We start from the raw sequence: 23,915 nt of genomic DNA on the forward strand, positions 1-23,915 counted from the left end.
ATGCTTGCGATCGCGTTGCATGCTCGCGAGTTGCTCGCGCTCTTACGCTCTCTCATTCTCCAATCAGACTAAGTCAAGAGTCAGAGCAAACAAATGGCTTTGTTCCGCGTCCGTGTCTCTGTTAAACTCAGTACCGGCCCGACAGCCAAAGCCAGCACAAGGCAGAGGCGGTGTAACGAGATTTGCTGTTTTTGTGTTCCATACGAGAAGTGTACAAAAAATAAAAATAAAAGTATTATTTGAATATATATGTATATGTATATGCATAAAAAGCGACCAAGAGCGCAACGAAAGGAAACGAAATTAGGAAGACACATTGGCTGGCGAGAGAGTTGCGTGTGTTAGTATTGTTGTTGTTAGTGCGCCGCCGCCTACTTCTTTTGTAATAAAGGCGTGCACAAAGCAAACAACAACAACAACAGCAACAACAACAACAACACCAATAACAACAACGGTGTCCATGTCCCGTGTCCGTGTATAGTGCGTGCGTGTGCGTGTGTGCCTGTGTGTGTGTGTGTGGGATTACAGCAACAAATGCAACAGCTCCTTTGTATACGGAAAGCGTGTTCATTAATTGTGTCGTTGCATTTACAAAAGCAAACAAAAGCAACAACGAAAACAAACAAGCTTACAAGAACATTAGCTAATGTATGTTTAATAGTGTTGGTGTCGTGTGTCTTAGTTTCGAAATTTAAATTTAATTTATTACAAAAAAACGCCTGGCCCCTCCCCCCGCAACCATTTACGCCCACCTCTTTGTATGCGTCATATGTGAAGAAAAAAGGGCAAAGCCGTAGCGAAGCAGTTGCCACAACAAAAACAAAAACAAAAACAAAAACATAACAAAAAAAAAAAAGAAACGAATTGACGCTGCTTCCGCTGTCATTGCGCATGTGTGGTGTTAACCCTCGCAAGCAACACCAACAACACCTACAACAACTACAACTACCACTACAACAATAGCCATAAGCAGCATTTAAATAAGAGCGGAAAAGTTGAAGCCACAACTGTAAAAGAAATTGTTATTGCAAGCACAAGAAAGAGAAGAAGAATTAATAAAGCTTCAGAGCTTCACAAATGTCAGCAGCAACGGAAGCTGCGAAAACTAAAGCAGCATTCAAAGCTTCTTCTCTCAATAAGAGTGAAGAGTGAATAAAAGTGCAAGTGTTGTTTGCCGTGTCTGTGTGTGAGTGTGTATGTGTGTGCAACTTAAACATGTACAAACATCTATACAAATACACAGATATAATTATTACAAAACTACATACAGTGGTATTGAGAGCAATAACTGCACAACCTGGCAAAAGTATTTTGTTTGCATACACGAGAAAAAAGAAGGAAATGTGTTACCCATATGGATTCTTGTTTGCCCTGCCTCTGGTGGCCCTCGTCTGTTTGTCGTCAGCAGCTGCAGCAGCAACACCAACAACACCAACAACACCAACAGCAGCCAATAAGCATCAGCTGCTGATGCATCATAGCCACAGTAGCCACCACAACCATCATCATAATAACCATGAACAGACGGGGAAACTGCAACAACAACAACAACAACAACAGCAGCAGCAGGCGGAGGAGGAGGAGGAGGAGGTGGGGGCGTCCGTCTCTGAGGATGTTGTGGTAAGTTATTGATCCCCTACCAGGAATATCCATAAATGTACCCAGCAAATGAAGTGGGCCCTTAAGTGGGCTGCTTATAAAATCAGAGCAAGAACTGAACTGAAATTGAAGAAGAACCAAAATCGAATAAATTTAACAAAACTCAATTTATTGTCTTGATGATAGGTTTTTTTTTTTGTTTTTGTCAGTTATCAGCAGTTTCAGATTTAAAAACAACATTTTTTAAATAACAGTTTTCTTATCTTTCATGAAGAATATTTATGCTGCACAGAATTGAGTTTACTTGCATTAATTATGGCGATAAAGTAAAAATAATGCATACATTATTAAGCATGAATATTATAAATCTTTTGAATGGAGTTTATTTACTTTATTCATGGCGTTCTTATCATACTTACAATATATACTCATGGTTTTTATATGCATACACTCGCATTCCTTCAGATTTCTTGTTTATACTGAGAAATATGCATTTAAATATAAAATTTATAAATCTTTAAATTAAGTTAATTATTTTAAAATACTTAGAAAGTTTTCGTTTGAAATTTTTAATCTATGTAAAATTAGTTTCGTATTTATTGACTAATTTTGTTACTAATTGAGTTCAAACTTTCATCAAATTAAAATGCGGTCTATAAAATAGTTTTTCAATTTTATTTTGTTTACTTTATCCCTGTAATCGTGTGTTGTTCCTTGGTGAGTCATTTCATTGAATGGGGTTCTTTATTTGGGAAATCCGACACCTGCTAGTTGCACATCCAGCAAACCAATCATGCGCTTCCTTTTCATTCGAATTCATTAGAAAACTACCACCGACAACAGCTAACAACAAAACCAAAAAAATGAAAAAAAAAAAAATGAATAAAATTCAGCTTGGGAAGACCGCATACACAAAGACAACAGACAACAAACAGTGGCAACAACAACAACAGCAGCAACGAATTGACTTCAATGTCTGTGAATGACATTTTCTTCGCTGTACTTTTGCCAATTAGAATTTGGAAAAGTTGAAAGCAAATTGCAACAGTTGCGCGACAGTGTCACACTGGCAACTTTATAAACAACTCAACGGCAACAACAACCACGGCAACAATATCTTATGCATTCTACTCGTATCTATACGTGTGTGTGTGTGTGTGTGTGTGTATGTCTGTCTGACGGACTGTCTGTCTGACTGCGTGTGTGCTTGTGTGTGTAGATAACTTAACTTAAGTTCACTTTCTATGTACATTTTCCGGGCAACTTCCGTTTGGGCATGCAACCGCATTCGCCTTTGCCCCCGAATGCAACACCATGCCTACCTCCCTACCTCCCTCCTCCGCCCCCTTCTTCCACTCACTGCCAACTCCCTCTGTCAACTCCTCCCCTATCATCTTGTCTTGGTCTTCGACTTTGCCGTTCGTCGTTTATTTGATTACGCGCCACTCATAAGCGCGAGTGCGTGAGTGTATGTGAATATATTCACTGCCATGTGAGTGTATGCCAGTGTGTGTATTTGTGTGTTGGTGTGTGTAAGTGCGTTTATTGAACCGGGAGCTGCGGCATCGCCTAGCTGGCGACACAGCCAGACGACTTCGTCGTCGTCGTCGTCGTCGTCATCATCATCGTCGCTCGTAGCTTCTGCTACTGGGTCCGTCATATGGCACATATCTACTCTACTATGTACAGGCATATGTACATATACACATCAGCGAGGGAGGTTCCATAAATACCAATCTCACTGGTCAGAGGCATTTATGAATAGTCGAATAATTCTATCTTAGTTGACATATAGCTATTATTCTTAGACTTACCTGCAGTCTCAGATATATTTTTAATTTTATTATTTCGATATAAATTTGAATGCTTACAATGTGGAATCTTTTCTTTCACATTGACAATCAAATTTTTATACTAAAATGCAGCACAGAAAATATTCATTCATTAAATATTTTAAAAATGTAAGCAATAACATACAAACTCTAATTTTATTTAGCGCCATGCACTCTTTTGAGTTTTCTGCATTAGTCAATATTTTCATATATCAAAATATTAATTTTTTTTAAATTTAAGAAAAAAGTCCGCTAAATTCTAAAATTTTATCTGTTTAATATTGCTTTCAATTTTTCTGTAGTTTAAATTCTATAAATTTTTAGTTTATTGCTTTTGCATAATATATCAAAAATATTGCATTTTTGTTACAACTAAAAATTAATAAGTATAAATAAATAAAAAAGTAGCAAAATAATTCTTACTTACAAAAAAAAGCCTTTCACACAAATAGATTTCTTAAAAAGCTGCCGCTGAGCGTAAAGTTACTTATTAGCTCAACAATAAACTCCAATCAGTCTAAGAATCATACTTATTTGCAATAACAGACCGTGTGTCCTTGCCAAGATAGTTATTTGCAGGAACAGCCCTCTTGAATATACACACACAGAAGGAGCCAAGTATTCGTATGTATGACATATGCCTGTGCCTCGGGTTTCGATATCCTTGCTAAATAAACAATATGCGGGCTCAATTCGAGGGTCGCTCTTCGCGTGTGTTGTAAGTAGTTTTTATTTCAGCTGCTCGACACTTGACGACAACGTTCAACGGGTCTCAATTATAATTTTCTCACTCTTTGCTTGGGCCTTTAATAAATGTGAAAAATTGTCTCTTTTTTATATAGTATATATATATATTTTCTTCAACTGCTTCATCATCATACTTGTACGAGAATATATTCTGTGTGCCAATCCAATGGACATGCTGTAGTTGGAAGTTGTAGGAGGAGTATGAGTAGTTCCACTTTCCAAGTCGCGTGTCTGGCGCTTTTCTGTCGTCTGACTCATCGACAGGGTGTTGGTTCAATGTCCTTAAGAATACTTTGCACTCTTGCCTGGCTCCTTGGCACGAATAAATTGCGCATATTTTTGATTAAAAAAAAATTTGTTCGTATAGACCACGCCAAGTTGCTCCGCTCAGCTCAGCTCAGCTCCTCTCCGCTCCGCTCTGCCCTAAGCTTAATGAGCAACTCCTCCCCCCACACTCGAATTGCCCTTAGTTAATAACGAAACGAATACCCGATTATGTTTTTAGTATGAATAACGAGCCGAACTGAATGCGTATCCTAGCGGGCAGACAAAATGCATTAAGCCCTCGGAGATGCAGCCAAAAGCCAAAACAATAAGCGTGCATTGTGCCGGCAACAACTGCCAGATCGTATATGCAAATATACAAATTCATAGTATATAATATGTAACATGCATATATACCATAAAGGGTTAACTTAGTGTGTGTGCTGTTCGTTTTGGGATTTTGAGGTCGCCTTATCTTGATGTTGCCTCGCTTGGAAAATGCATGCAACATCGTGCCATATATGTGCATTCACACACACACACACACACACTCACACACACACAGTCACAGACGGTCATACATGGTTTATGTAAATGTGCAACTGGCAGTGCATTTCCATGTGCATTTATATGTATATATGTGTTGATTTTATTTTCAGTTGTTATAGTTGTTGCTCTTGCTGTTGTTGTCGTTGCTGTTGTTGCTGTTGTTGTTGTTGCTACTGACCTCCGGCGGCACGCATTTCGTGTTCTTCTATTTGTGTACACGCAGCGAGTTGGGAATTCTTATTTGTTTGCCAGCAATGTATGTATGTATGTTCATTGCACATTCATAATTGTTAATAATGCATGCAGACTGACTGCAGTTGCAATTTGTTTCATAAATTTGTACATTTTGCAGTCTTTATTAAACGATTCAGTCACAAAATGCAGCTCGATCAGATTTATAATATTATTAATTTTACAAGTTAATTGACTAGTTAAATAATTTAACGGGTAATGCAACTGGGAGCTTATTTAACTTTTTGATATCCTTTTAATACTTTAATAAATAATGATTAATAAATAATTATAATATTAACTACATATTATTATACAAATCAAATAAAAATTACAAATATCTTTTTAAAACTAACAAAATGACTAATGTACTATTTTCTTTTTGTAGATAAAAGTAAAAAATAACAAAATAGCATCCAGAACTAGCCCGGAGACTTGAAGACTGCCAGTACTCTTAAAGAAATATAATATAGAAAAACTCACAAGAATACAAAAAACAACATTAACTAAATGTCGTAATAACTGGTTCACGATCCAACAGTAGTATCTTAGGCTAAAATTGGTGCCAATCTTTAATAGAAGAATATTAGCTATAGGATACAGTTTGCGCATAAATTTATTTTGCTGAAGTAGCTTATCATCTTGTTTTTTAAAACAATAATAATATAAAATTAAAATTCGATTTTTAATAAATTATCATTAACTTGAGTAATATAAATATCACTAAAAATACCAATAATTTTATGCACGTTCATGAGTCAAATCTTTATTAGCTTTAATCAACTTCAACTGATTAATCCGAATGGAACATTTATCTGTCTCTTTTAATTGTATTTACAGTTGTCAGAAAAAGAAGATATTTATGAGTTTATATGAATACAGCTGCTGCAGGGCATCTTTAATTAGTTGATCGTTTAATTGCTTCCTGGGCCAATCCTCGGCCACTGTTTACTTTTATGGCACACTTAAAGCCTTTCCAGCATTTCACTTTAACAGCAACAACCACAAAAAAACAATAAGAAAGCAACAAACCATAAAAAAAAAGAGTCGAAAACAATAACAATTATAAATAAAGCCTCGCTTAATAGGCTTATGACAATTCTTGAGCGCCAGTTGAATGCACTAAGACCCCTCGTATAGCTGGCTACAAATGATCATATAATATTTTATAAGGCCACGCCAACTCCATATACGATAATGAGACAGAGATGGAGCGAGTCATTCTCTAAAATGAGCAAGAGCGAGACATCAAGCGGGAGCATTTTGAAACAGATTAAATGTGAGGCTATTAATTAAGTGACGACGATTGCAAGTCAACTCAAGTCGATTCGAGTTAATTTAAGTTTAAACCGAGTGCTTATTCAAGCTGATTCAGGGTATTTTTTTTAATAAATCAAGTATCTGTTAAATGTAATTATAAATTACAATAAAATATTTCCGTTGACATTGTTCACACTGCACCGACAGAGACAGAGAGAGAGTTTTGGAATAAATTTACATTTTTCAGTAGAAATAATTTGTCAATCCACACACTCAGGTGTATGACAAATCCACACAACATTTGTTGGAAATGTGCTAATGAGACAAATCGTTGGCAGCTCAAGTGCGAATAAACGCAAAGATTTAAAGCAGATAAACAAATGCAGTAATACATCATAAGGCAATAAAAGGAAAGCAGAAAAAATGGTCTTATATTTTGAGTCACTTAAATAAATTTGCAACGACTTTTCAATTAATTAGTTGACAATTAAAAGTTGACAACTGAACAACATTAAAATTGGAAAATTAATATTTTTCTCATAAAAAAATTAAAATTTTAATATAATAACTCCTAAAGTTTTTGGGCCATGAAACTTTGAATTCAGTTTAAATAGATAAATGAAAACGAAAATATATTATTTCCAACTGTTATAGACTTTTCAAAACTGGTTAGTATAGGACTTAAAATGTTTACGATGCATAAAGAAAATATAAACATTTGTAGAATAAGATCTAAAAAAATCGTAGCCGTTACTTAACTCTGCAAACTTCATAATTGTAATTTGTTTCGTTGGTACTTTATAAAGTTGTAAAGCTGTAAAGCGGAAATTTGATTTATAGCCGTTTTAGTGTAGAATTCGCTTAAATTGATTAAAAAAGTAATAAAAATGAACTAAAGTGACATTACAAAACTCACAAATATACATAAATTATTATTTTTTTTTGTTAAATTCTTTTAGTGGAATTTCTTTGGTGTGATTCGCATACTAATTGCAATGCATCCTGCAATTCTTGTCGCCTGGTTAAAAGCATTTACAGTGTTCCTCTATGTTAGAGTTATGTGGCGCCCCCTGTCGGCCATGCATGCAGTCTGTTGGCTGGGCCTTTTTATTAAATTTCGCTTTCAATACAAAATGCAAAGCGTTTTCCATTTTCTATTTAGTTTTTTAATTGTGTCACGTAGAAAACTACATACGACCATTGAAAATCCTGCTGCCTTTTTAGCTTTGGCATAAAATCTAGCCACGAATGTACGGTGTTTGTGTTGTTGTTGTTGCTGTTGCTGCTCTGTGGTTGTTGTAGGTGCAGAAAAACGGTGCACATTGAAATGCAAGGAGCGGAAAAATGTTCAACACAGTCGCACAGGAACAAATAATGCCCAATTTACATTGGGAATGGCATTCAGCGAGTATTTCGAATGGAAAACGACGCAGCACTAAAAAAAATTTATGCACTAAAAAATATTAAATAAAAAAGAGTAAAATGCAAACAATTGCTGTACAAAGAAAACAAAAGAGAAAAGAGTAAGAGTACGTGTTGTGCACAGCTAATACACAAGTCCGGCAAGTAAATAGGAAGTATTTGCTAAAAAAAAAAAATATGCCAGTTGGAAGAGTAAATATATAAAAAAAAAAAAAAAAATGAAAGAAAAAAATTGACTTAATTAAAAGCTGATAAGAGCAATACATGAAACGCACAGCAGGCGATAAGCGGGAGAGAGAGAGCAGCGAATTTCGTTGCATTTTTCATTTGTTTTATGTGCCATTGATTGATTTTTAATAGCATTAGGGTTGCCACACACACACAAACACACACACAAACACAGTAGCACTATCATCAGCGGCATCATGAGCATCATCGTCTGGCAGCCCTCATGGCGTATGATTGATGCATCAAGCAAAGCTACAACTACAACTATACAAGCACAGTTTGTTGGCTTTGTTGTTAGTCTTGCTGTTGCTGTTGCTGCTGTTGCTGTTGCATTTATGCATTTTGCGTATCCGCATCGCATCATTATGGCTGCGTACTTAAATATGAGAAATTTGTTGTGCATACAAATTTTGACAGTCAATGTGCATGCACATTAGCCAGTTTCAGATCCCCCCCCCCTGTCTCAGTTTCCCTTCTCCAGTCCCTGTTCGGTTTCCTTGCACATAACTCGTCCATCGGTCATATGCACAATTTTGGTTAGCAATGACAATCATTCATGTAGACAAATGCCAAGGAAGTCTGAGGGGTTTCTATATGGCAATCGTTGGGTGTGGCTGTGCCTAGGTGAGAGCCATCAAGCTTGTGGGCGGTAAAGTACGAGTACTTCAGCTCCTAGGCAAACTATGCGGTTTCATTGTACTGAACACATCTGTGTGCTTAACAACAAGTTCGGGAAATTGTCGATAATAATGACATGTTGGCTAAAAGGGAACTGATTTAATAGCTAAATGCAATGCAAACTGATGAATGGTAGTTGTATGTTACAGAAGGATAGACACACTATATTACTTAAGATTTAAGAAACCTATTGATTTGTGAGCTAAAGAAAATGTACTTAAAATAACTCCAGGTTCTATGTATCCAATTCATTTACAGCAACTTCTTGAATGTATTTCGTAATTTATAACAATAGCAGTGTAATACTTAGCAACTGTTATAAGTAACACTTCTCCTTTCAATATCAATTATCAAAGCATTACTAAGTGTTTTCAACAAGCAACAAATTTACTTAACCTTAAAAAGTTACTCAACTCTGTGAGATATAGGAAAAAATCTATTTCTAATCAGACTTGATTCTTCAATAAAAAAAATAACATAATAATTTTACAAATAAAATAAAGAAGATAAAATATCAAAATATATAAACATATTTAATATATATTTTACGAGATATTAAGAAATTAATTGAAGATTATAAAAGTGCTAACACAAATTTTTAAGAAAGCTCAGGATAAACTCAGCTGCCCTCAAACTGAAGTGGAGCAGTCAAATTTTATACTCACACACACAGAATCTCACTTTCGTATTTTGTAGAGCTCAGGAATATCTTTTAGCCACAAAAAAAAATGCATTATCGAAATTGCACAATCGTTATTGTTATTGTGGGGTAAAAGTTTCAGCTTTATCTGCGAAAAGAAGGCGACAGACGGACTAAGCGATATCTCGAATAAGAAAAGGAAATTGCAAAGGGACAGTTCGACAAAGAGGGGGGGGTGTGAAAGAGAGGGGACCTTCACTGGACCCTCCATTAGCAGAAAGATGCATAAAAGCGCATCACAGTATGCAAATTTTTTCAGTTGCCACATTTTCTTGCTTCGCATAGCTAATGGCTGAGTGACTGTGTGTGTGTGTGTGTGTGTGTGAAGAATAAAAGTGCAATAAATTCAAGAGAGAACATAAATAAATATAAAGCAGCAAAATAAAAGCAAACATAGCACACAAATGTGTTATAGAACAACAATTTCGATGTAATGTGAAAAGCGTGCGATGCCTCTTATTATTATTGTTGTTATTCTTCTCACAATTGTTGCCTTTTCTTCTACTTGTTCTTGCTGCATTAAGAATTATAAACAAAATGTAAAGCAATTGAATTTGACCCAGTTTCACAGTCTCACAGTTTCAGCCTCGGCATCAGCTGCTGTTTGCTTGTATTTTGGCTTTTTTTTTGTGTGTTTTCTGTATTAATTATCACATTTTGTGTGCCTCTGATTGCGGCAGTAACAACACCAACAATCGAAATATATAAAAATAAAAAAGAATTCTTGTTCGATTTATTTTTGGGGCGACGCAACGGCACGCGAGCTAACGGGAGTCACGAGGCACGCGTTGCAAGGCAGACGGGGTTGGTGGCTGGGGCGAGGGGGCAATGGTCAACAAAATATTTGACGTTTGCCAAAAGGCAGCCTCAAAAAGTCCGACTTGATTTTAATGATGCACATGCAACATCAGCAGCAGCAGCACATGCTTGAACTGGCCTGTTCCAATGAAATGCCGCAGCATTCTTGCAATATGTTGCCACAACAAACAACACAGAACAACAACAACAACAACGACAACGACAACGCCTTTTTGGGTCTTGCTGTGGATCCAGCAAGTTTCCTTTTTAAGTGTCGCTCGCTGTCGCTGACTTTGCCATCAATTATGTGGCATGTTGGCCAGCATCCTCCTCAGTCTCAGTCTCAGTCTCAATCTCTGCGGCAACCTTCGTCATAGCTTGTATGTGTGTGTGTGTGTGTGTTGCAAGTGGCAGCTGCCTGCCAAAGAAGGTGCACGCCAACAAATGCCACACGTAGGTGTGCAGTCAGCTTCGCAGTTCTCCGAGTGGCAGCCAAAACGTCAATGTTTTTATTCCCTATGCTTAATTCATAAATAGGGGTATATTGGTTAAACAGCTAATTAAGTTTGATAGTTGGAAACTAATTTGTTATAAATATAATATCTTATGAGTTCGATTAAGCCTGCAAAAATAACTTAGTCAAAATGTAATAAATTTCATTGAAAATTTGTGTATTATTAAATATATTTTTTGTTTTTTATCCTAATAAATTAATACAAATGGTAAAGTTCTCAAAACTTGTCACATTTCTCAGAATAGTAATAATTATTGTACTGCTTGTTTTTTTTACAAGATGAATCTACTTATTTAATTTTGTAAACTTATTAATTCGTTAACTATGACGCATGGGGTATTTTGTAGTCCATCATTGCCGCCCTTTGCTCATTTGCGGTTTACCTGTTTTGCTTTAATCATCTGCGCCAGCGTAACGTTGTCTGAATCACTTTACGCTTATTCTTTCTCTCTCTCTCTCCCTTTCTGCCTGGCTCTCTTCGAGCTGTGGTTCAAAGTGCACATATATTTGTCCACTCATAAATATGATTGTTGGGTTTTACCCCGTTTGGATAAAAGGAACCCCAACTTAGAGACAGTCATTGATCAGTGTGACTTGGCTAATTTGGCCAAAGACAGTAGTCATACCTGCTAAAAAAAAACAAGTTTATTGGCCCGCAGTTATCAGCGCTTAAAGATCTGGTCAGTTGGCTGGCGCCTAGACATAATCCAGCTCTATTAGCTGGTTGTCCAAATAGCACAGCAGGTTTCTTGTTTTTATGCAACAAGCGTCGAATCGTTGTGGTAAGAGTCTTATAAGCATAGTTTTGCATAAAGAAAATTCCTAAGAGTTGGAGACGAATTGTGAAAAGTTGAGCTAGATAAAGATTCCAAATTTGTATCTGAATAGAGAGAAGATCGCATTAGGAAATTAGGCTTACTTTATTAAATAATATATTGAAAATAATAATAATAAATAAGATAAAAATAAATTTAAATATATATTAGTTTGTTACTCCTACTTTATAATAATAACAGTCATAAGCTAATAAAATATATCATTTAAGAAAATAATTTATGTGGAGTTTTGGAATGAAACATATATGTATTTAATTAAATGTGAGAGTTAATTACCTAAAAATCATTAAGTAAAATATCAATATAAAATATATAACATTTTAAAACAGGTGTGAGTTGATAAAAAGCCGCTTATTATATGAAAGTCTGCAATAGATGCTAAGTTTATATATTTGATGAATAATACAAATAAATTGAATAAAAACTCAGCTTTAAAATTAAACCAAAGATTAAGGAATAATTGAAGAAGTTATAATTGAAAAAGAAAAATTAAACCCAATAAGAAAAGTTAGATTTGTATCTCTGAACAACTTACTGGATTTAAGGAGTTTACTGATTATGTTTATGTTTCCCCCTTATGAGGATAAGAATGCAGCTAGCTCATTATACATGGATGTATAAAGCTTTAAATAGAAGTAAGCAGCAGCTTGTTTATTGGATTCTTACTTTCCAATAATGTCCAAGCAAGCCAACTGAATGTAATCCCCCCTTGGATACGATTAGCATTTCAAAGCAAGACATTGGCCTTCTCACAGATAAACTAGCTGAATATATGGGCAAATCAATTGAATTATTAAATAAATTGTGCTGTGTATATATGTGTATATGTATATAGACGTAGTAGTTACCGTTTGGAGTCTCAAGTCCCCAATCAAGTCCCCAGAGAGGCACAGCAGCAGTTGCAAGTTGCCAGTTGCCAGTTGCCAGTTACGAGGTCTCAGCTCTCGATGGCCATAAACACAACGCACAATATATCAATGACCATATCGGGTAGCTGCGGCTTAATGTGCGCCTGCAAATGGTCTTAATGTCATAAGTTAAGACGAAACCTTTTACCCGAGCAACGTTCTTGTCGCTTGTCGATTGTCGCTTGTCGTTGTCGACTCCGATTTCTACAGTTGTAGAATTTGCATATAATTGGACCGAATGCCGGAGATGGCAGTCAGCTCAACTTGATTTCCACTGTCCACTGTCCACTGTAGCTGTGGCAGCCATATGGTGCATTTCACAAGCGCCAGTCAGCCTCCAATTCCAGGGGAGGAGCTGCTGTCAGTGATTTCTGTGTTTATTTAACTGTCATGCAAGTCATTGAACGCAAACTTTGCGGCTTTGTTTTAAACACAAGAACAAGAAAAGAAAAAAAAACACATGCAAGGAAAAATACGAATAAAAATAATAAAAGAACCAGCCAGTCAGCCAGATTGTTCATATACATAAATAATGATTTATTTGTTTATTGCAAAAGCGCACAAAGCGTAGTTAATCAATTTTACTTGCCTTTAAGTGACCGACCAACCGACCGCATGGCCAGGAAAAACCTTGGACTGCAGATCTCCCCGTTCGATTCATTTTAATGCACGCCATTTTCCATTTTCCCATTTTCCCAAAGATTTTCTATTTGCTCATGTTGCTCGGGGACCTATGCAGCCTGGGAGCAGCCTCAGCGGCAACAACAACAACGCCAACAACACTGACAACAACGACAACAGCAACAGCAACAGCTGCGGGCCACGATGACTTGTTGCTTAGATTAGAGTTGAGCGCGTGACACGATACGACCGCAAATTGCTTTAAAAAGAAAATACATACTTATTAGCGTGCGATTCTATTAGGTATTAGTTTAGTAAATTAAGTAACAACTGATTTGTTTTTTATCAATAATATCCGACAAAATGTAATATATATTTAAAAAAAATATCTAGCAATAGTTCAGTATTTATAGTACAAAGAGTCTTTATTCTGTCTTTATTCTTTTTATTTTCATAGTAATTTGCAACTCTCTTTTTTACAAATATTAAAAAAAGTGATTTGCAGCTTAATATTTATTAATATTTATATTTATAGTAAATAAATAATAAATATTAATTAGTATTTATAGTAAATAAATATTCTTAATATTAATAATTAATATTCTTCTTGGTTATCCAAGTTTTGATAGTTACAATTGATAGATTGATAGAAAACAAATTGTATCAAGTATTCAATTATTATTTCTACTTTAATTGGTTAAATTTGTTTTAATTTTACGAAAAACTACGCACAAAATTAAGTTATTACATATATTTTTTTATATTATTAACTTAATATTTTTATAGAATTTTTTTAATCGAAGTAATAATATTTAAATAATTAAATATTTATAATTATTTAATCCAAAAAGTTTCTGTCGAGTACGTGCTTAAAATCTCTTCGTGCCGTGTTTCAACACACGCACATCTATAAATCAGGCTCTCTCTTCTCTTTCCCTGCCTGTCTCCCTATCTCTCTCACTGTGTCTCTGGCAAATTCGTTGCTAGCGAGTGCGAGTATCTCATCAGTTTCCCATAAACATTCGAACCATTCGACTGGGGGTAAAGTGGGAAGTTGGCGATATTGCAATTTACGTTCTGTGGTCTAATTAAAGTGCAAGTACAACAACTAAACTTGCGGCCAGGTTGGCCTAGGGAAAGGGCTAGGGAAAGGACTAGGGAAGGGACTGGGGATATTGCCTCAGTTCGAGTGCCAGCGTCAATGAACATTGCGTGTTCGTTGTTTTGTGGTCAGTTCATTTGCTGGACTTAAACTGCAGCTAAGCCCACAAGCCAACACTGTTTTAATATGGCAAATATACGGGGGCGTCTCAGTATGTATATCTAGAAGAAGTACCCTTTTCTTTCAGTCCCATTCTCATGCCCTTTCTCAGTCTGTGTTTGTTTGCTGTTGTCTTTTGCCGAGTTTCATTTTTCTCGCATCCCACATTAATCAATGTTGATTTCAATTAATTTAACCATCTCTTCACTTGCCAGTCATTGTGGCCGTCGTCCTGCCAGCGCCTTTTTATTAAACCAATAATACAAAAAAGAGAAGGAAAATGGTAAAGAAAAACTGAGAGAGAAACTCCTACATACATTGTGGGCTGACACACGCCCATCATTCAGTTCGTGTCTATGCGCGTCTTTTATTAAAATTTGCAGTCTATAAATTTACAAGAGGTGTTACGTTGGTTTAGTCCACCGACAGAGGAACTGACACGTTGTAACTTGGGCGTAGCTGCAACACATATGTTTCCCCCATTGTGTGTACATTTATTATAGTTCTATGGGTCGGCACGCGGATATCCGTTGAAAAAGAATCTGCATAGGAATTGAAATTGATGTAAGACACACATTTATGCGAGTTTGTAAAGTTTTAATAAATTTAAGCAAGTTGAATTGCTTGAAAAATGGATAATTATAATCCTTATTGTTAAAGTCTCTAAGGCTTTTTAAAGCAATCCAACAATTGAACCTGAAACAATATATATTAGTTACCTAAGAGACTTTTATATTTTGTACTAAATTTTTTTTTAACTTTCCTATGTAAAAATAAAGTTTAGTAATATGATTTATCCATAATTTTGATTGATTTTAAGAATATGGTACTTTAATAGAGAATTTATACTTCCGAAGTATTCTATCAAGTTTTATTGTTAGTAATTAATTAAAGTCTCAAAGGTTTTTAATAACAAACCCCAAATTGCATCATAAAATAACTATTGTTGTTTTCTAAAAAAATTCTTTGATTAAATATTAAATTTTCTTTAAATTTTTCTATTAAGTAAATTAAATATCTATAACTTTGATTGATTTTAATAGAATAATAGATAATTTAAACAACTATATTTCCCAAACATTCGATCAAGTTTTATGGTTGGTAACTATAACTTTGATTGATTTTAATAGAATAATAGATAATTTAAGCAACTATATTTTCCAAACATTTGATCAAGTTTTATTGTTGGTAATCAAGAAAAAAAAGTAGACCAGATGCAAGGCCATTATCATTTGTCATGCTTGAGAAGTGCATAGAAAGGCGAAGAGTGCATATTCGAGTTTCTCAATCGAGTTTTTGAAACATCTCATTCAATGCAGCAGTGAGCATTTTTTATGTGGCAACCACACAGAAGCAATGCGACCATTATATGATTGAGTTATGTTTTGTTGTCCCTGCGGCGCTGCTAACACGTAAAATTCCATCGAATACCCATCCGTACCCCCCCCTATCATAGGAATACTCCCAGTAGTTGCATGTGGAAGTCATAAATATTGTTGGGGGGGAAATGTGAAGGGGTTTTGGGGGTTAAAAACCTGTTGTTGTGAAGCTGGCGAGCATATCATGGCCATATCCTGTCAATTTGCCCTAACCACTCTACACACTCACACACACACACACACACACTCCTTGCCACACACACACACACACACACGATATGCTGCAACTGCTGCTTGTGGCTGCTGCATTTTCGTTTTTTGCGCATTTCTCACAATTTGTTGCGCCTGGTTCGGTTTGGCATTTGACTTGACTGAAGTTGGCAGTAGGTTGAGCTTGTTGGCAAGCCAAGGACAATGTGTCGCCTTTAGGATTTGCCTCTCCAGGCATCTCCCGGTTAGTGTTAGTGTTGGAGATAGATGCGCTCGTTTGTTGCAGTTGCTTGTCATTTTTATAGGTTTGTTTGCGGCTTGTTTGCCATATTGGTGGTTGGCTGCTACCATAGTACCGTGGTTCCGTGTGCGGTGTGGTGCGGTGTGGTGCATCCCTTATTGGTTATTGGTCTCTGGTCTCCCTTTATTAGTTGCCGCCTGTCGTCGCTGCTGCTGCTGCTGCTCTTGCCAAGAATTATGGTTGTCAATAGCCAATGGGCCGTTGCAGCCTCTTCTAGCTGCTCCAGCTAAAACAATTTGATTTGTTTGTCCCCCCCATCTCTCACACACTGTCTCTCGCTCTGTCTCTCTTTGTCTCTTTTGAGCGACAGTTGATTAAAACATATGCCCCGCCCACACAGCCCACATGCAGCTATTTGTCCAAGTAATTGAGTTAAGTGACGCACAGAGCCCTTTTATTTATTGTTATCGCTGTTCATTTTGTTGTTGTTGTAATTGTTATTGTCCATTCATAATTATAATCCAATAAAATAATAAACATATCGCATCGTTCAATTTACTTTCACACACTTTCCACATGCTGCAGAACTTTTTGTCACGCAAACTTAACTAAATTAAGCCAAACATTTATGGCCAATACTCCCACTCTGGCAATTGCTTTTATACCCATTAATTTTTTGTTTTAATAGAGTATATCTTTTTGTAGAACACCTTTTTTTGAGATTCTGGGTAGACTTATTGCTGGTATATTAAACTAAAAAGCTTTTAAAGCTGCTAATAATTAAAGAGCTTTTGTTAAATATTTTTTAAAAACAGACAGAGTTGGCTTTATTAACTCACTTTTAAATGTTTTAACTGTAGCTTCATAAGTAACTACAATTGAGCTTTAAAGCTTTTTTAAGTGACTTTCTAGCTTTGCAGCTTTAAGTCATTCGCTTGCTAGATCTACTGGGTATTTTTTTGAACATCATTTGAATTTGTCATATCAATTCTTGTTGGTTTCGCTATTGGTTTCAGTGCTGGTTATTATTATTATAATTTTTTTTTTCTTTCTGTATCATGATTTTGTTTACACGCCAAATGCTCACGTAGCGCGCGTCGCACTTTTTACTATGATTATTATTATTTTTTTTCTCTTTCTTGCTTTTGATACTCACCTGTATTTTTCTTAATATTTATTTTGGCTTTGTTGTTGTTGTTGTTGTTGTTTGGTACATATATTTTCTATTAGACTGAATCGTCGCTTGACCACGTACGACATGCACTGGAGCCAACTGTGTTGCCACTTTCCGAACCCGCCCCTCCCCCCCCCCCTTTCGATTTTCAAACACGTAGAGCGCCAGCACATTTTCCATTTCCCATTAAAAGCGCAAAAGGCCAATGCATAAATGATTGATCCCCCCAACTCTCCCTTTTCCCGTTGCCGCCCTCGTCTCTTGGCCCACAAAATGGGAACGCAAGTAAAATAACGCGTTTCCGTTGAGCCCAATGCACGAGGCTTGTGCAATTCATTCACTTACTCACTCATTCACTCACTGCACACTCATTCATTCATTCATTCATGCCACTATCAACAGCTATTGTAGTTTATTATCGACAACGTCCAAGTCGACGTCGACGTCGGCGTCGTCGCAGCGTGCGGTCGTAAAATCGACGCTTGTCATCATGCTCAGGTCTCCATCTCTATCTGCATTTGTATCTATAGCTGTCTTTGTGACTGGGTTTGGGTTTGACTTTGGGTTCGGGTCGCGTTTCCTTGACACTCCTTGTTTAAGCTAAATTTATGGCCCAAAAGCTTTCGATTAACCAAATTGACTAACCTTTCGGTTGCCCGAAACCATCCACTTTTCATATATCTTACAGAACAGAGTAGAAACGCGTTACGGAAAGTCATATTGATCGTATGGATCATGAATTTTACTAGCTATTCAATTTATTATTAATATTATGCTTAAGTTAGTCGGAAATTATAAGTGCAAAGTTATTTAAAATTCTCCTGTTGAAGAAGTGTCAAAGTATGGAAAACATGGACACTAATAAAAAATATTCAATTTTTCAATTTTAATGCAGAATCCAAATAGTTGCAAAATAATGTTAAAAATAATACTCCGCAAGAAAATTGGTTGAGATTTGCCAAAGTTATGACAGTTTGAAGTCGAAAAAATTGATTTTTTGATTTTTCTATGCGTTTTTCCATAATTACTTAATACTGAATACCAAATAAGTCTAAGTCAGTCTAAGAATTATAAAAAAGAATCATTTGAATGCCAATTCCAAGTATAAGCTAATTGATATTATAATCAAACATGTTTAATAGACAATTACAAGCACTAGAAGACTGAAAATAGGCGAATTATTTGATGAATTCTATGCTAAAACTGTTTGGGAATTCTAAATGAAAGTCATTGGCGCTTAAACTACTTGTGAATTATAAAAAAGAATCATTTGAATGCCACTTGCAAGTGCAAGCTAATTGATATTATAGACAAAAATGTCTAATAGACAATTACAAGCACTAGAAGACTGAAAATAGGCGAATTATTTTATGAATTCTATGCTAAAACTGTTTGGGAATTCTAAATAAAAGTCATTTGAATAGCCTATCGTATATGGTATTGTAATGTTTTACTACTTATTAGCTGCATTAGTCGATGTTTCTCTCTCTCACTCCCTTTATTTCTCTTTTTTTTTGTTTTTTCTTTTGACTGAGTCTGAAATTTATGCATAAAGTCTTTCGCTTAAAAAATTAAACAAGCTACGCGTTACTCGTCGCTGTTGCAGACACACATTTCCGTTCGTTGTTCGTCGTTCGTCATTGTCCACTTGTCCGATTTCTCAGTTAAGAAACTTGTGCATATTTTAATTGATATTGTTTTCATGTATATTTGTTGCTGTCCAATGGCTATGGTAGTTATAGGCTCTCTTGTCACGATACGTTATATGAATTTCAATGTGCCATTCAGTGTGATTGTGTGGGCTTTCTTCGAATACCCACGACGACGACAACGTAACACAAAAGCAGCGTAACGTAAACGTAACCAAATGACGCTGACGCTGAAGCTGATCCTGACGGCTGACGTGTTGCAACAACGTGACAACTTTTATGACTATGACGCACTTTGTGACCATTTGGCAGCATTGACATTTCTTCTTTTTTGTTGTTACTTGTTGTTTGTGTCAAGTTTTCTGTTCTGTTGCACTTGCAATGTTGCAAGGGTTCTTGCAGTTATATAAAAAAGGGAAAACATTTCTTAAAGCCAAGCAAGAGAAATAAATTTGAGGCAGTGTGAGTCATGTGGCATGCAGCTGACCCAAGGCAGCAAGACAAATTTATAGCTAGAAAATGTACACACTGTATTCAGCTGAGGTGTTTATAGTAAAAAAGGAAATATTTAAAGCATAGGTTTTATTATCTTTTAATAATAAAGGATATTTTTTTAAATCTCAGCTATATACATGATAAATCATAATAATTTCAATATTAATAAAATTTTTGCTGGCTATACAAATATATAAATTCTTATCACAAATTTAACAATTTTTTCGTGTTAATTCTTATTAACAATTTCGCTCCAGTGTGTGAGAAATTTGATGATTAACTTTGAAGTTGATTCACAATATCTGCAAATAGTAACAAAATATTCCCCCAATTTCATAAAATTTGTTAGAATTTTACACTGTGCGTCACAATATTATTTCATTTTTTTTATAACAACAACTTTTTAAACGTGTTTTCATCTAACAATTTCAATACATTTTTTATTACTCACGAGAGAAATTTAATGGATTTCTTAGGTAAATTTTAATAATTGCAGAGGCACAAAATAAATTGATTAAGTTATTTCATTACGATTACTAATTAACACTTCATAAAAAATGTAGTCATGGAATCTTGACTGAATACTTATAATAAAAAACGACCATGTTTTACTTTAATAAAATTGTTAAATAAATGATCAGTAGCTAATTAACAATTTAATTATTTCGTAAATATCGTTACCAAGTTCTTTAGCTCGTTGCATGTGTTCATTACCAATTGCCATTTAGCCAAGTTTTAAAGCAGTTTGGTCAGTTCTTCTATTTTCTCTATCTTTTTCTATCCCTCTATTTCTTTGTAGTTTCTTTGACCCAGCTTAAACACTATCTATATATTTATTTATCTATCAGTTTGTTATGCATTACACGATCTTGTCAGCCACACCATTTATCAATCAATTCCCCAATAAATCCAGCTAATCGCCATACATCACGTTCTAAACGTAATACCAATAGAATCTTAGCTTGTTAACGTTTCTTTGACATCAAGCATTTTTGGCGCTGATTCAATTGGAGATACTTTATTTTTTCGTAGATCATTTTGTTTTTATTTTTGCAAATTTTTTGATTTTGCATGGAACAACAGCTCTTTCAACAACAACAACAAACTGAGGCAAAAATCTAAATTTTTTTCTAGTTGTTTTCATGTTGTTTTTCACATGTTTTCAACAAATTGCGTGTGGGCGTTGAGCGGGTGGGAGGCGTGGCTGTGGAGTGTGTGACAATTTTCTCATATATCCGAAATGAAAGAGAAAATTTAATTTGCAGGTCACGTAATTTGCTGGTGTGTGTGTCTGCTGTGCGCGTGTGTGTGTGCCACGCCTCCACACACAAACTTCATCCCCACACACAGACATACACAAGTGTGTGTGTGTGTGTGTTAGTAAATAAATTTGCCTGGTTGTCTCTGCTGCGCGTGTGTGTTCGTTTTTAACATGTAAAAATATGCAAATCCAGTCTACACATATGGCTAGAGCTCTGTTTTGTCGTCGATGTCGCACACTTTACAGTTATGACTGTTTATTTGGTTGCGGGTCGTGGCCCAAAAACAGCAAAAAAAACCGAAAAAAAACAAAAAAAAAACAAACAAAAATAAAAATATGCCCATCGATTGTGACCAGACTCTGAGAGGACCAGAAACTGAAACAGAAACATCTAAAAAAAAGAACACTCTCCCTGCTTTAGACTTAGTACCCTGTAAAATGTTTAAGCTTGAAGTGTTTCTTAGACTTGACAGTATGTATTTATGAGGCAGCAGAAAATAAATTACAGAAAAACTTTTTTAAGAATTATTTTATACGCTTTGATAAAATTATATTAATATTACTCTTTAATAAAAATTTAGTAAAAATTGTTTTCAAAACTTTAAAATTGTTTTCTAGCACAATGATTTTAAAATAACAACAATAAAATATAATTATCATTTAAAGAAGAATTAATTTAAAAAAAATTATCTTTTCATGTCTTCAAACTTTTTAAAATGCATATTTTAATATACAATTATTTGTTTGTTTTGTTTCTTTGCCAAAAGTCTAGTTAGCCTTAAAGCATTAATCTATCTTATATTTCATTGAAGTTCCGGTCACTTTGAAGTGTGTCTGACAACTACAAGTGCAATCTCAAAGTCGAGCAAGCCCAAAACTTTATCGTTGTATCTTCGCCTTTTTGTTGCATACTTTTTGGCTTATTAATGTAACGTTAAACTTTGCTGTTGTTGTTATCGCTGTTGTTGTTATTGTTGTTGTGGCTGCTATGACTGTTGCTTTTATCATTAACTTTATGCAAAAAGTTTTTTATGCTGGCATCATTTGCCGATGCGCCTACATTAAGCCAACAAACATTTAGTTTTGGGCTAAAAACAACTGGCAGCTATTTCAGTTGGCACACTTCCCTAATGCAACTGTTTTTATATTCCCCCTTTTTCCCTCCTTTTGCACTTACTTACTACATTTTCATCTTTGCTTTCCACTTGCAGTACAATTACCTCATGCAGTTTGATTATCTGCCCAAGTCAGATCTGGAAACTGGCGCTCTTCGTACCGAGGAGCAACTGATAGATGCAATACGTAATCTTCAGGTAGGTGCTGCCAGCCAGATGCTGATGCCACATGTATTATGCACAATTTCACCACTAACATTTTGCCATTTTGTTTTGCTTGTCGCCGTTGCCTCTCAGGCATTTGGCAACATTCCAGTTACGGGGAAAATCAACCAGGCTACGGCCAAGCTAATACAAAAGCCCCGCTGCGGTGTGGGCGACAATAAGTATGCGTATAATTTCTCACCGGATAATCTGGATCACGACAATCCACATGGCTCACGTGTGCGTCGCTATGTTCTACATGGAGGTGGCCAATTAGAAATGAAGCAGTGAATAAAACCGAAACAAATATAGGTTACGGTTTCGGTTCCGGTACGTCCCGAAATAACATTGGAGAGTCGTAACGGTACAAACAATTTAAATAATGTTAAATTAATTTATAAAAAAGCTAGACCAATTTGAACAAATGAAGAAGTGATAAAAACATTCCGCTTGAAAAGTTATGATCAGTTATGAAGTTTGAAGTTGGTCAGACTGCGGATTTAATAAAGTGGTTAAAAGTCCAAATTTTGTTCAATTTCACATGATTTTACAAAAAAATGAAAGGTCTCAGAATCAAGTTTAAAGTGTTGTTTTATACTAATTACGATATAAGGAGTTGATTAAAAGTGAAAACTTGAGATTTAAAATTTTGAATTTTGGAAATTTCAAAGGGGGGACCCTTAGCATCGAAATCAATATCTAGAGGAAAATAATTTTTTCTAAGAATTAAAAAAAATTTGAATGCAAAATGAATTAAGAGGCCAATTCAAGACCAAAATGACATTCCGCTTGAAAATCGGTTCAGTTTTGATCAAGTTATGACAGTTTGAAGTTGGTCAGACTGCGGATTTAGCCACTTTACAAGTCCAAATTTTTGTTCAATTTCACATGATTTTTTACAAAAAAATGAAAGGTCTCAGAATCAAGTTTAAAGTGTTGTTTTATACTAATTACGATATAAGGAGTTGATTAAAAGTGAAAACTTGAGATTTAAAATTTTGAATTTTGGAAATTTCAAAGGGGGGACCCTTAGCATCGAAATCAATATCTAGAGGAAAATAATTTTTTCTAAGAATTAAAAAAAATTTGAATGCAAAATTAATTAAGAGGCCAAATCAAGACCAAAATGACATTCCGCTTGAAAATCGGTTCAGTTTTAATCAAGTTATGACAGTTTGAAGTTGGTCAGACTGCGGATTTAGCCACTTTACAAGTCCAAATTTTTGTTCAATTTCACATGATTTTTTACAAAAAAATGAAAGGTCCCAGAATCAAGTTTAAAGTGTTGTTTTATACTAATTACGATATAAGGAGTTGATTAAAAGTGAAAACTTGAGATTTAAAATTTTGAATTTTTGAAATTTCAAAGGGGGGACCCTTAGCATCGAAATCAATATCTAGAGAAAAATAATTTTTTCTAAGAATTTAATAAACTTTGAATGCAAAATGAATTAAGACCAAATCAAGACCAAAATGACATTCCGCTTGAAAATCGGTTCAGTTTTGATCAAGTTATGACAGTTCGAAGTTGGTCAGACTTCGGATTGACGAATATTGTTGCCCAGCTTCGAAACTTTAAGTGCCGATCAACTGTTTGATACTTTAAATAAACTGCTGCATTTTGCTTAGATAAAATTGGTTTTCATTATGCAATTTCCCACACAGTTGCTGCTAGTTTGCCCCCCTCTCCCTCTGCCATTACCACTCCCTCCACCACTGCCATCCCCCTCTCGTTATGC

General features: G+C 35.3%; 1 protein-coding gene across 1 annotated transcript; it reads left to right on the forward strand.

Annotated features, from left to right (window-relative positions):
• Positions 1 to 107: 107 nt before the first annotated feature.
• On the forward strand, positions 108 to 22,467 carry LOC117782996 (rap-GAP domain-containing protein DDB_G0281809-like). The gene is made up of 3 exons (XM_034620118.1): positions 108 to 1,620; positions 22,069 to 22,170; positions 22,270 to 22,467. Exons 1-3 carry the CDS (start codon positions 1,216 to 1,218, stop codon positions 22,465 to 22,467), a joined length of 705 nt encoding a protein of 234 aa, XP_034476009.1. The 5' UTR covers positions 108 to 1,215.
• Positions 22,468 to 23,915: the final 1,448 nt, after the last annotated feature.

The sequence above is a fragment of the Drosophila innubila genome (assembly GCF_004354385.1).
Source record: "Drosophila innubila isolate TH190305 chromosome 2R unlocalized genomic scaffold, UK_Dinn_1.0 1_C_2R, whole genome shotgun sequence".
NCBI lineage: Eukaryota > Metazoa > Arthropoda > Insecta > Diptera > Drosophilidae > Drosophila > Drosophila innubila.